The 11,608-nt window shown below is 36.8% G+C and overlaps 3 protein-coding genes across 4 annotated transcripts; all 3 read left to right on the plus strand.

The window, feature by feature from the left end:
- The first annotated feature begins 1,310 nt into the window (after positions 1-1,310).
- Positions 1,311-3,119, plus strand: LOC142987026 (outer dynein arm-docking complex subunit 4-like). Its single transcript, XM_076135587.1, has 3 exons — positions 1,311-1,849; positions 2,018-2,278; positions 2,539-3,119. Exons 1-3 carry the CDS (start codon positions 1,373-1,375, stop codon positions 2,791-2,793), a joined length of 993 nt encoding a protein of 330 aa, XP_075991702.1. The 5' UTR covers positions 1,311-1,372; the 3' UTR covers positions 2,794-3,119.
- Positions 3,120-3,142: 23 nt separating this feature from the next.
- Positions 3,143-4,942, plus strand: LOC142987037 (uncharacterized). Its single transcript, XM_076135598.1, has 5 exons — positions 3,143-3,246; positions 3,322-3,384; positions 3,623-3,712; positions 4,112-4,360; positions 4,806-4,942. The coding sequence occupies exons 1-5, from the start codon at positions 3,187-3,189 to the stop codon at positions 4,920-4,922; spliced, it is 579 nt and encodes a 192-aa protein (XP_075991713.1). The 5' UTR covers positions 3,143-3,186; the 3' UTR covers positions 4,923-4,942.
- A 4,585-nt stretch (positions 4,943-9,527) lies between these two features.
- On the plus strand, positions 9,528-11,504 carry LOC142987048 (uncharacterized). Of its 2 annotated transcripts, XM_076135609.1 has the most exons (5): positions 9,528-9,618; positions 9,698-9,760; positions 10,018-10,107; positions 10,715-10,963; positions 11,371-11,504. In XM_076135609.1, the coding sequence occupies exons 1-5, from the start codon at positions 9,559-9,561 to the stop codon at positions 11,485-11,487; spliced, it is 579 nt and encodes a 192-aa protein (XP_075991724.1). In that variant the 5' UTR covers positions 9,528-9,558; the 3' UTR covers positions 11,488-11,504. The 2 variants fall into 2 exon arrangements, 1 of the variants encoding a protein (XP_075991724.1); XR_012960497.1 differs by lacking the exons at positions 9,528-9,618; positions 9,698-9,760; positions 10,018-10,107; positions 11,371-11,504 and adding an exon at positions 10,313-10,558 and having other exon boundaries at positions 10,715-10,851.
- The last annotated feature ends 104 nt before the right edge of the window (positions 11,505-11,608 follow it).

The following is an 11,608-nucleotide window of genomic DNA, read 5'->3' on the forward strand; positions in this document are numbered from 1 at the left end:
GAAAGTTTGTAAGCGTAGAGTATTGGTTTAGGTGTTACTATAGACCGTCAACTTTGTAGAGAGCCTAGGCATGCACGATTTGTTTAAATTATAATTATTAACTATTATATGTATGTATTTTCAAAATACTATGGCTTTTTCAAACAGGCTGTCGTCAGCTGAATAAGCTTGCGGGTCACCGATGTTCTAAATTCTGAATTAATTATACCTTTGCCAGCGGCGAACGTTGCCTACAAGGCTCTACCTATACAATACTAAGTTGTTGGACTATAGATATTATGCTGGGTTTGGTTTCATCATGAACATTGTTTATTGTTGCTTTGTACGGTTTAAAAAATCTTAAGTTCACAATTACCTAAGACTAACAATATAACAATAAGAATAATGTAACACTATTCTTGAATTTAAGTATTTTCTTCCGTATAGTTGAAACAGGATAATATTTTTCAATGAAACAGTTATTAAATCCAGTATTATAAAACAAGTTGAAAATTATTTGTTGGCTTTTAAAATTGTGCGCTTAATACATTTAATAGAAACTTTTTGCTTAACTAAGAACTTATAGGCAATGTATTGATGACCTACTTAAAAGTTTAATAGCACCGATAATAATTTAATAAGCTGGTCTTTATTATATTTGTCACGAAACTTTTATAAAATTAACATAATTATATTCTATAATTTTTTATGGCTTAAGGAAATGCACATTTAACTCACACAGGTTATTAGGGAATTAAGTATTTAAATGAACATTTTCAAATTTACACTTGGGTATAATTATTATTTATGTATGGACATAATTTTCATTACAATTAAAAATAATATGATGAAGGTACCAACGGTAGGTTTGTGATCATGTGACGGGTAGGGTATGTTTCTTGGACTGAGTAGCGTTTATACTTATGGAGGTTTATTGTTTAAAATTTGATAATTAAAAAAATACTATAGTAAAATTTTCATATAAGTCCTACGGGTCTCCAAAAATAAGGTATTAAGTGGTTTGTATATTGTATTGTTGTTGAAGTAGGTTAGTTGTAGTACTGTTTCGACAAAATGCTTTTATAGTAATTGCTTCGCTAACGACTGATTTGTATGTATTGTTAGCATTGAGATTGCCATATAGCAGCAGTGACGTAACACAGGTAACATGTGCATGTGTACGTGCAGTAGAACATCCGTACAACTACAATAAAATTCATGGCATCGATTCAGCGACGCAGTCGTGTTGCGGAACGACCCACACGCCACTATGTGTCAGGAGAGGGTGCGAAAACACATCCAGTCACCATGACGACGACAGCCGAGGCGTCGATACTCACGCCTTTCCACACACCTCCTTTACTCATTACATAACTATCACCGTACTTCCACGATGGACATCCAAGCACAAGCTCGCTCTATCCTCGGGCCAACAAAGGACGCGGAGTTCCTTGCAAGCTTCGTAAGGGTCGGCGTTGGTGATGAAGAGGACGAGATCCCGGTGCAGAAGGCGTCGATCAGCAAGAGAGCCCCTCCGTCCGCTGGGAAGGAGCACGAACCGGAGATCGAAGATGAGAAGCTGTCTGCTAAAGAACGTAAGGAGTCTGTTAAGCCGAAGAGGAGATGGAAACGCAAGCCGAAGAGGGAAAGAAGGAGGAGAGAAGAAGAATTGTACACGGATAAAGACAGGGCAGCGGCTGTGGTGATGGGGTCTAAAGACATCAAGCAGTCTCTGAACTTGAAGGACAAGGCGGAAAGGAGCAGCGCGCTGCAACTGCCTGTTGAAGCCGACGCTGGCACGCTCCTGGCGCTGGCGAGAGCTGAGATGATGAGGGAAAGATATCGTACTGCTGTTTTGTTCGTTAATAAGGTACACTAAGATATTTGCTAACACGCTAATTATGAACTCAGAATTAACAAATATTAACATCCATTAACTGCCCCGTGAACAGAAAAGTGCCCTCCAAAGGTGACTTCAATCCCGAATAACTTATAATATTGAAAACTATTCTAAACCACACGTTTTCTTTATTTTCAGGCCATTGAGCTGGCACCAGATGAAAAGGCAGCCTACGTCGCTCGCAGCAAGTGCTACCTTCTCCTGGGTGAACCACGTTCAGCGCTGGCAGACGCCGAGGCGGCCCTCAAGCTCGACACCAAAGACGCGAAGGCATTGCTTCGGAAAGCTGAAGCTCTTTATTACTGCGGTGAATTCGAGATGAGTCTCGTGCATTACCATCGAGGGCTGCGAGCCAGACCTGACTTGAATGATTTCAGACTTGGAGTGCAGAAAGCACAGGTGAATATGAACATTGATATTGACTTTATTCTATAAAATTTTGTATACTTATCGAATTAGAATAATATATACCTGTAACTTTTTCATATTTTGAATGTCATCTAGAAATGTCTCACCTCTTGTTGTTTGTGAGAGATGTTTGTGTTTTCTTTAATGGTGCCGAAAAATCAAAAGGACTATTTTTTGTAACATGTTCTTGGTATTCTCTCCTTTCTTGAACCCGCAAGTCGTTTAATGGCATAATATCTGTTCCATTTCAGGAAGCTATCGAAAACACAATCGGCGCAGTAAAAGTAGTAAAAAAACCGAAGAAGCAGCGATCAAAATCAGCCAGGCCCGTTCTTGGTCAACTGAACTCCGACAAGATTTACTTGGAGAATCTATTGAAAAACCCCGACCTTGCTATCGCTGATAAGAAGAATGACGTGGTCTTGAAACAAGCTGAAGAGGCGATCAGGTTTCTGGAGAACCGCGAAGAGTTTTGGAGACAGCAACAGACGTCTGGAGGAAACTGAATATTGTGTATAAATGTTTAAATGTATTACTAATTTAGATAATAGAGTTCATTAGTATCCGAAATAATCAAATATTTGGTCACATTTATAGTTCTTTAAAGCCATTAACTTCTTAAGTGGATATTGTTATTATTGTGTTAATACGAGCACTTATTGCATTTGATTTGGTTTTGGTTTTTTACATATTTAAAAAAAATTTGAGACCAAATATTGCAACAGTTGTGTAATTACTATTGTAAAAATTGATAACTGTTCAAAATATGACGGATTTATTTATTTCGTGACACGAGGAATTGTTAAATTTATAACTCACGAAGTAATAAATGTATTCACTGGTATAAAAATATTTGTTTCATTTAAAATCATGTTTTTGGCAGACAATCTACATTGAAGATGGGCTTCAATATTTTTAACATAGTGATCGTGTATATTTTAATGTCATTTAGTACTTCGGTAAGCCAATAAAATATAGTATGTTTTCTTTATAAATGGTAGCAAGTATGCAGTATTAATAATAGATAATTACAGGTGCTATCAACGTGTCTGACTCCGGCTCAGAAAAAGGCTTGCGATAATGTGTTTAACCCTAACGTAAGTAATACAAGACTTAGTTTAGCTTCGTGGTAATACTGATTGCATTATTTTTATGCCGACCAATTTTCATGTAGTTTTCATGACCGCAAGAATACATTTTTCCCTTACTAGAGTAAGTTAGAAATACTGTAAAAACCGAAGGTATTTTATCATTATGTAGTAAGGTTCGAAAAACTCGTTAAGGTTTTTCTGATTCACAGAACAGGTAAATTAAGTGTGTACGTATATTCCTCAGGCTATGAAAACATCTTGTGCCGACACGATGACAGAATATGTATCAAGAATTAAGACATGTCAAGATAAAAGCGGATCTAGTGTGTTTTCGGTAAGAAAACTATGAAAATTGTCTGCCAAGTTTTGAAAATATTTGACTTATGGTCGATTTCAGCTATACCTAGTAATATTCTTTAGATATAGGACTTTGTCAAAAAGGAACATCAACTATTAGATCTATCTAGATCAGTTAAGAGCCTATTTAAAATTTAGTTAACCGTTAGCTGGCGTTGGCCCGATCGACGTGATACATACTTATTCTTGTCATGTAAAGAGTACAGTATTTAAATAACTAAATAAGTAAGTATAAACAAACATACGGTCAGACGGTCAGGATCGTACCAAGTGGCGTTATTTGAGCTCTGTCTACCCCTATGGGCAAAAGGGGAGATATTATGTATGTATTTGTATTATGCATGTTTGAAACAAGCACCAACTTTTTTTTTCACAGTGTTCCGTATCAGTATGCGTGGCCCGAGACCAATACAACATAACTAGAAACGGTAAACTGGACTACGTCAAATGCCGGGAGTTACTCGACCGACTGGACAAGGAGCAACCAGCCACGAAGCAAATGAACCAGCTCATCAGAGTAAACTGCCTCGGTCCGAACAACGACGGCTACAAGAAATATGTGACGAGCGATCCTAAATGCGACATCATGTTTTATGTAGTGTGCGCTTATGTGAATTATTTGATTGTGAGTATTGTAAACAACTTTGCTTATCATCTTCTGTCCCACTGCTGGGCAATGGAAACGAGGGAGGGCGTAGGCCTCGAGTCCATCTCGCTAGCCAAGTGCGGGTTGGGGACTTTGCATGCCCTCGAGAAATGTGTTGCTCATTTTTTTAGTTAGGCAAGGATTCATCGCGATGTTTTAACCTAATTTTGGTATTATGCATTAGTGTTTGTTCAACTATTGTTTAAGAGCCTTTTACCTAGTCACCAGTCATGATATAATAAGACCAATAATATAATTGTAGCATGGTATTTTTTGGCAAATATGTGGCAAGAAGCGAATTATTATACTAACACAAAGATTTTGTAGCCCTGCCGATGAAATATTGCTTTTAGAAATAGACTATAGGATTATAAAATGAAGTATAATTGTATGATTTATTAATGACTTTTAATAATGATTACAGGGTGTCGCACAATACTACGCCACACCATCATCGTGCACAGCTCTGTCAAACGACGTTAAAACTTGCAAGTCGGTCCTCAATCAATATCTGAAGCAGATCAATTCTAAAACTTGTTAATAAATGAAAAATACATCGCATTAAAGAGTTTCATTGTAACCTTGAGTGTTTAATTAAATATAGTGTCCTTAATAGTTGAATTATTAGTTACTAGCTGAACCGCGCAACTTCGCTTGCGTCACATGTATAATAGAATAAGTCAAAATTTTCCCCGTTTTTGTAACATTTCTTATTGCTACTCTGCTCCTATTGGTCGTACCGTGATGATATATAGCCTATAGCCTTCCTCGATAAATGGTCTATCTAACACTGAAAGAATTTTTCAAATCGGACCAGTAGTTCCTGAGATTAGCGCGTTCAAACAAACAAACAAACAAACTTCAGCTTTATAATATTAGTATAGATTACTTAAGATAAAAATTATGAGCACAAAGTTACCATGAACTTTGTGCTCATAACGATCATAGCGCAAAGCAATAAGGTCTTACGACAATACAGTTGATTTTACAGTATATCGCAAACACTAGCCGGTAGATAATTGGGTTGTGTCATAAACTAAACTAAAACCCGAAACACTACTGTTCCTGCCACTGAGAGACTAAAAGAAAGAACATTTTATTTGGTCATACGACTTGGATCTGATTGCTTAGTAAGAAACCACGTGACACCACGATGCCCAAGAACGGCGCACACGCTTAAGTAATGGTTCCCAATACCATACGATTGCTCCGAGCTCCATCATCAGCTCATATCCAGATGATGATGCACGTACGTAATATGTCCCCATTTCCAAAACTTAGACTTGGCAATATTCTTAATATAGCCTTGGACAACCGGGCATGGCTTCATGCCTATTCGTCTGACTCCTGGTTTTTGAGGCACATTTGATTTGATTTGACGGTGGGACGCGCCGCTCGGCAATTTGATTACGGCAAATATTTTACTAACATCTACCACTTCTGCTGAGCGTGCTCGTGCTGTGGGAGCATGGGAATCGCCTTGGCTGCAGGCGCTTCTCTCATACAACATTGGTAGTATGTTTGATGATACCACGTTCCGCATCGCTTTTACTTGTCTTCGTTCAGGTGTTTCGTGTTATTACGGGGATGCTATCGGCCGACTCAGCCAATAAAGTATCACCTGAGCTTAGTGAGTAAGTCGTATCTCTCGTCACGCCAACATAAACGACATTATTCGTCAGTCTCTTGCCACTGCGGGTATTCCAACCTTACTAGAACCAAATAGGCTAGCGGGCGACGATTGATAAAGACCGGAAGGTATGTCGTTGTTGCTTTGGAGTATGGGCAGCCCCTTGATGTGGCCACAAAATGTGCAACGACATCGTAGCGCGGAGTAGTGCCTTCAGCGCGGTGAGTAATGCTGGCGCTGCTGCCGTATCAGCCGAAAACTTCAAACTGCGCAAATATAGTAATACGAGTATTATTGGTGATTATGTATTTGTGCCTTTTTGGGTTTGAGACTTTTTGACCATCGGGCCCAAGAGCTCGTACTCTTACGGAGAGATTGCTAAGCGTCTCGTCGACGCTACGCGCGACCAGGGTGCTAACTTTTACTTTCTTCAAATAATAAACATTGCCATCTAACGAGGCAATGTTGATTTACGTCTTCAAGCTACTAACGCCATACAAATCCAGTTGCAGGAAGAATGTCGGCGACGCGACTCGTATACGAACCTCACTGGATACCTTAAATATTATTACATAATAATAATAATATGACAAATGCTCAAACTATTGTGTAATTACTATTGATAACTGTTGAAAATACGAAGGATTTATTTATTTCGTGACACGACCTCACGAGAAATTGTTAAATTTATAGCTCACGAAGTAATAAATTAGAGTAAGATCCCAGAGCTGCCAGACCTACGTCATTTTAGCAAAGCTGAAACTTTGAGGATTGTTAGTATAGAGGGTCTGTTAAGAGGTATGCACATCCACTACCTTGAAAGCGGGGCCGTTTCTGAGGTAGCGCGGAGTGAAGGTGCGTAAAAAACGACCCAACCTACGTTATAGTAGCAAAGTTGGTTTTCAGATATGTTATTAATGATATTATGTAGAATTAAAATTGACTATTGCCAGACCGTTTCCCGGGGCCATTACTTCTGCCAGACGCCTTAAATGTTATAAAAAAATGAGGTCAACTACGTCATAGTAGCAAGCCTAAATTTTATATATGTTATTAAAAGTACAATTTTAAGACCCCCTGTATGCGGACAGACCATTCCGCAGGGCCCTTCGTCCCCTAGACGCCATTAAACTTTCCCTATGAGTGCGAGAGTAAGAGCATTATTCATACGCATAAATGAAAAACAATTGAATTAAAAAAATAAAAATTGAAAAATTATTGAATACTAACTGACCCGCGCATCTTTGCTTGCGTCACTTAAGAGAAATAGGTCAAAATGTTACATTTAAACGGGTTATGTAACATTTTTCACTGGTACTCTGCTCCTATTGGTCGTAGCGTGATGATATATAGCTTATAGCTTTTCTCAATAAATAGGCTATCCAACAGTAAAATATTTTTTTATTCGCACCAGTAGTTCCTGAGATTAGCGCGTTCACACAAACAAACAAACTTCTCAGCTTTATAAAATTAGTATAGATTAAAAGTACTTGGAATGTTTAGAAAGATAAGTAACATTATTTTGGGAATTATTTTAAAAATAGATATGGTTTACACTATTCACAAAAATTATGAAAAGAAAATTGTAGTCATTCATCATCATCATCATTATCTGAGCTCTTACTTCCCTCATCAAATTGAATATTTAAATCATCTCCACCATCGTCTTCATTGTTACTTGAATTCTCTGTAAAAAAAAATGTTGGTAATGATGTTGAAAACAGTTACAAGTAGGTATATTGAAATAATTTATAGTTAAAATAAAATACCTAATTCGTTTTCAAGTGATTCGCTTACGAAACTTGGCAATTGGTCACCATCAAACCACTTAAAATGATAATGGTTATCCTTTAGAACCCACCCTTTATTTGCTGGGCTTATAATGCTAGGACGCTTTATATGAGCATTACTCCAGACACCCGCAATATAATTTGCTCGTCGAAATTGTTGAAGCAATTCAGATTTACAAGGAGGGAAATTACTTGCGTCGAATTTTTTAACATTTTGCCGGTGGAATTTCTCATTCAAATCGCCGACTGTATACGTGTTAATGAAAAGTTGTAGCCGTGCAGCATCTACATCAATTCAGCTCAGACCATTTAAAATTTTAAAGAAATCGCCAGAATATCAAGAAGCTTTTGTTCAATTCGGAGAAGTTGAATTATCTATTGATAAAGCGAAGGAACAAAATATATTTGATGTAATTCAAAAATTTATCTGCGAGTTATATAATGTTCCCGGATTAATTGTAGCCGTGCAGCATCTACATCAATTAATCCGGGAACATTATATAACTCGCAGAAAAATTTTTGAATTACATCAAATATATTTTAAAGGATAACCATTATCATTTTAAGTGGTTTGATGGTGACCAATTGCCAAGTTTCGTAAGCGAATCACTTGAAAACGAATTAGGTATTTTATTTTAACTATAAATTATTTCAATATACCTACTTGTAACTGTTTTCAACATCATTACCAACATTTTTTTTTACAGAGAATTCAAGTAACAATGAAGACGATGGTGGAGATGATTTAAATATTCAATTTGATGAGGGAAGTAAGAGCTCAGATAATGATGATGATGATGAATGACTACAATTTTCTTTTCATAATTTTTGTGAATAGTGTAAACCATATCTATTTTTAAAATAATTCCCAAAATAATGTTACTTATCTTTCTAAACATTCCAAGTACTTTTAATCTATACTAATTTTATAAAGCTGAGAAGTTTGTTTGTTTGTGTGAACGCGCTAATCTCAGGAACTACTGGTGCGAATAAAAAAATATTTTACTGTTGGATAGCCTATTTATTGAGAAAAGCTATAAGCTATATATCATCACGCTACGACCAATAGGAGCAGAGTACCAGTGAAAAATGTTACATAACCCGTTTAAATGTAACATTTTGACCTATTTCTCTTAAGTGACGCAAGCAAAGATGCGCGGGTCAGTTAGTATTCAATAATTTTTCAATTTTTATTTTTTTGATTCAATTGTTTTTCATTTATGCGTATGAATAATGCTCTTACTCTCGCACTCATAGGGAAAGTTTAATGGCGTCTAGGGGACGAAGGGCCCTGCGGAATGGTCTGTCCGCATACAGGGGGTCTTAAAATTGTACCTTTAATAACATATATAAAATTTAGGCTTGCTACTATGACGTAGTTGACCTCATTTTTTTATAACATTTAAGGCGTCTGGCAGAAGTAATGGCCCCGGGAAACGGTCTGGCAATAGTCAATTTTAATTCTACATAATATCATTAATAACATATCTGAAAACCAACTTTGCTACTATAACGTGGGTTGGGTCGTTTTTTACGCACCTTCACTCCGCGCTACCTCAGAAACGGCCCCGCTTTCAAGGTAGTGGATGTGCATACCTCTTAACAGACCCTTTATACTAACAATCCTCAAAGTTTCAGCTTTGCTAAAATTACGTAGGTCTGGCAGCTCTGGGATCTTGGTCCAAATGTATTCACGGGTATAAAAATATTGGTATCATTCGAAAAATCATGTTTTTGGCAGTCAACTTACATTGAAGATGGGCTTTAGTATTTTTTATATAGTGGTTGTGTATATTTTAACGTCAATGAGTACTTCGGTAAGCAAATTAAAATACATCACTGTATTCTGATATGGCAGGTGTGTAAGTATTTAGTATTAATGATAAATAATTACAGGTGCTATCAACATGTCTGACTCCGGCTCAGAAAAAGGCTTGCGATGCTGTGTTTAACCCTGAAGTAAGTGAATATATAATTATCTTTACACATTTTTTTGCTAATAGTGCCAGTGCAAGTGCTAAGTGACATCTAGGATCGCCTCAATTTTGTAATCGAATACCAAAATATTTTTATTTTCCGTATTTACTGGCAGTCATGTTAAATTAAGGAATAAAGCAACAACAAGTTTAAAAACGAATTTTAATACTTTTATTCGTCAAAGGTGAGAGATCCATCCAGTTTAATATTGTTGGTATACAATTTTTTTTATTTCTCAGGCAATGAAGACGTCTTGTGCGGACACGATGAAACAATTTGTTTCAAGAATAAAGACATGTCAAGATAAAAGTGGTTCTAGTATATTTTCGGTAAGATGTTTTGTTACTAAGCTATGAGAAAGCATTTGTATATTTTTTTCGTAATGTAGCTAAATAAGATAGGACGGTTTATTTACTTAATAATACTAGTTAATTTAAAGAAATCTTTATCGACAAATAAACAACAGCTGTAAGCTTATTTCTATTGAGATAAGCCTATGCCTATCCGACGATACGATACTGAAACTAGCAGTAAGGTGCAGCGCAGACGACAGACTATCCGTGACGCACTTTTTAGTCTGTGAAAATAGAACTTATGCCATTATATGCAGTAACGCACACAACGCGCAAAGAGTCCGACGCGTTACTACATATAATTGCGTAAGTTCTATTTTCACAGACTAAAAAGTGCGACAAGGATAGTCTGTCGTCTGCGTTGCACCTTAGTGGAATCATTATTGAGGATCTAGTATTATCCAGTAATCGATTTAATGCCTCATTTGTAAGTTTCTTAAAGCACCGACCAATGCAAACCATACATATAAAATTTATTATATTACTCTCAATACGTAACGATAGTATTTCAAAGTAAAGTACTGAAATACTTAGTAGTAGTAGAGACTCCACGTCGGATCAGAACTAATATCTCATTTCCCAGTGTTCCGTATCAATATGCGTAGTCCGAGACCAATACAATCTGACGACAAACGGTAAGATCGACCCCGTCAAATGCCGGGCGCTACTCGACCAACTGGACAAGGAGCAGCCGGCAACGAAACAAATGAACCAGCTCATCAGAGTAAACTGCCTCGGTCCGAACAACGACGGATACAAGAAATATGTGACGAGTGACGCTAAATGCGACACTATGTTCTACCAAGTGTGCGCTTACGTTAATTATTTGATTGTGAGTATTTTTAATAGTAGTTATTTACGCATATAAGAACGAATCGACATCAGGTTGCTTTCGAAAAATGAGACTATTTTGGGTAAAATGGGTTCATACAGCTAAGTACAGTGTTATGTTTATCAGAGGGTAAACAGAAACCATTATCTTTTTTGAGCAGATATATATCTGAACGTCCGTTTCGTTCTTACTTACTTGCTTAACCGAATAATTGAGCGCGATATAACGAGACGAATAATACAGCGCCGAAATGTTTTATGCGTATAGCCTGTGGCAAAGCGTGACGTAGATTGCAAACTCAAAAATTATGTTGCCACTCTGATAAAATAAAAGATATATATTTTTAAATAGATTTTCTTATGCTCATGGTAAATAGATTAATGATTTTTTACTGTTGTTAATTTCAGGGCATCGCACAATATTACACCACACCATCATCGTGTACAACTCTGTCAAACAACGTGAAAACCTGCAAGCCGGTCCTCGATCAATATTTAAAGCAAAAAACTTTTAACACTTGTTAATGAATTAATTAAAACGCATTGTATTGAAGAGTTTCATTATAACCTTGTATTTTAGTTCAGTAATGATTAATAGCTTGGTAAAAACGGCAAAGCCTGGTGTAACCTGCGCTGAAACGTTTGG

The sequence above is a fragment of the Anticarsia gemmatalis genome, chromosome 3 (genome assembly GCF_050436995.1).
Source record: "Anticarsia gemmatalis isolate Benzon Research Colony breed Stoneville strain chromosome 3, ilAntGemm2 primary, whole genome shotgun sequence".
In the NCBI taxonomy this organism is placed as follows: Eukaryota; Metazoa; Arthropoda; class Insecta; order Lepidoptera; family Erebidae; genus Anticarsia; species Anticarsia gemmatalis.

Excerpts from the sequence above, each read along its gene's own strand:
- LOC142987026 (XM_076135587.1), top strand. The coding sequence starts at position 1,373 with ATGGACATCCAAGCACAAGCTCGCTCTATCCTCGGGCCAACAAAGGAC. Across the intron at positions 1,850-2,017 it reads CTGTTTTGTTCGTTAATAAG|GCCATTGAGCTGGCACCAGA; the intron begins GTACACTAAGAT and ends CTTTATTTTCAG. Across the intron at positions 2,279-2,538 it reads TTGGAGTGCAGAAAGCACAG|GAAGCTATCGAAAACACAAT; the intron begins GTGAATATGAAC and ends GTTCCATTTCAG.
- LOC142987037 (XM_076135598.1), top strand. The coding sequence starts at position 3,187 with ATGGGCTTCAATATTTTTAACATAGTGATCGTGTATATTTTAATGTCA. Across the intron at positions 3,713-4,111 it reads GCGGATCTAGTGTGTTTTCG|TGTTCCGTATCAGTATGCGT; the intron begins GTAAGAAAACTA and ends TTTTTTTCACAG. Across the intron at positions 4,361-4,805 it reads CTTATGTGAATTATTTGATT|GGTGTCGCACAATACTACGC; the intron begins GTGAGTATTGTA and ends TAATGATTACAG.
- LOC142987048 (XM_076135609.1), top strand. The coding sequence starts at position 9,559 with ATGGGCTTTAGTATTTTTTATATAGTGGTTGTGTATATTTTAACGTCA. Across the intron at positions 9,761-10,017 it reads ATGCTGTGTTTAACCCTGAA|GCAATGAAGACGTCTTGTGC; the intron begins GTAAGTGAATAT and ends TTTATTTCTCAG. Across the intron at positions 10,108-10,714 it reads GTGGTTCTAGTATATTTTCG|TGTTCCGTATCAATATGCGT; the intron begins GTAAGATGTTTT and ends CTCATTTCCCAG.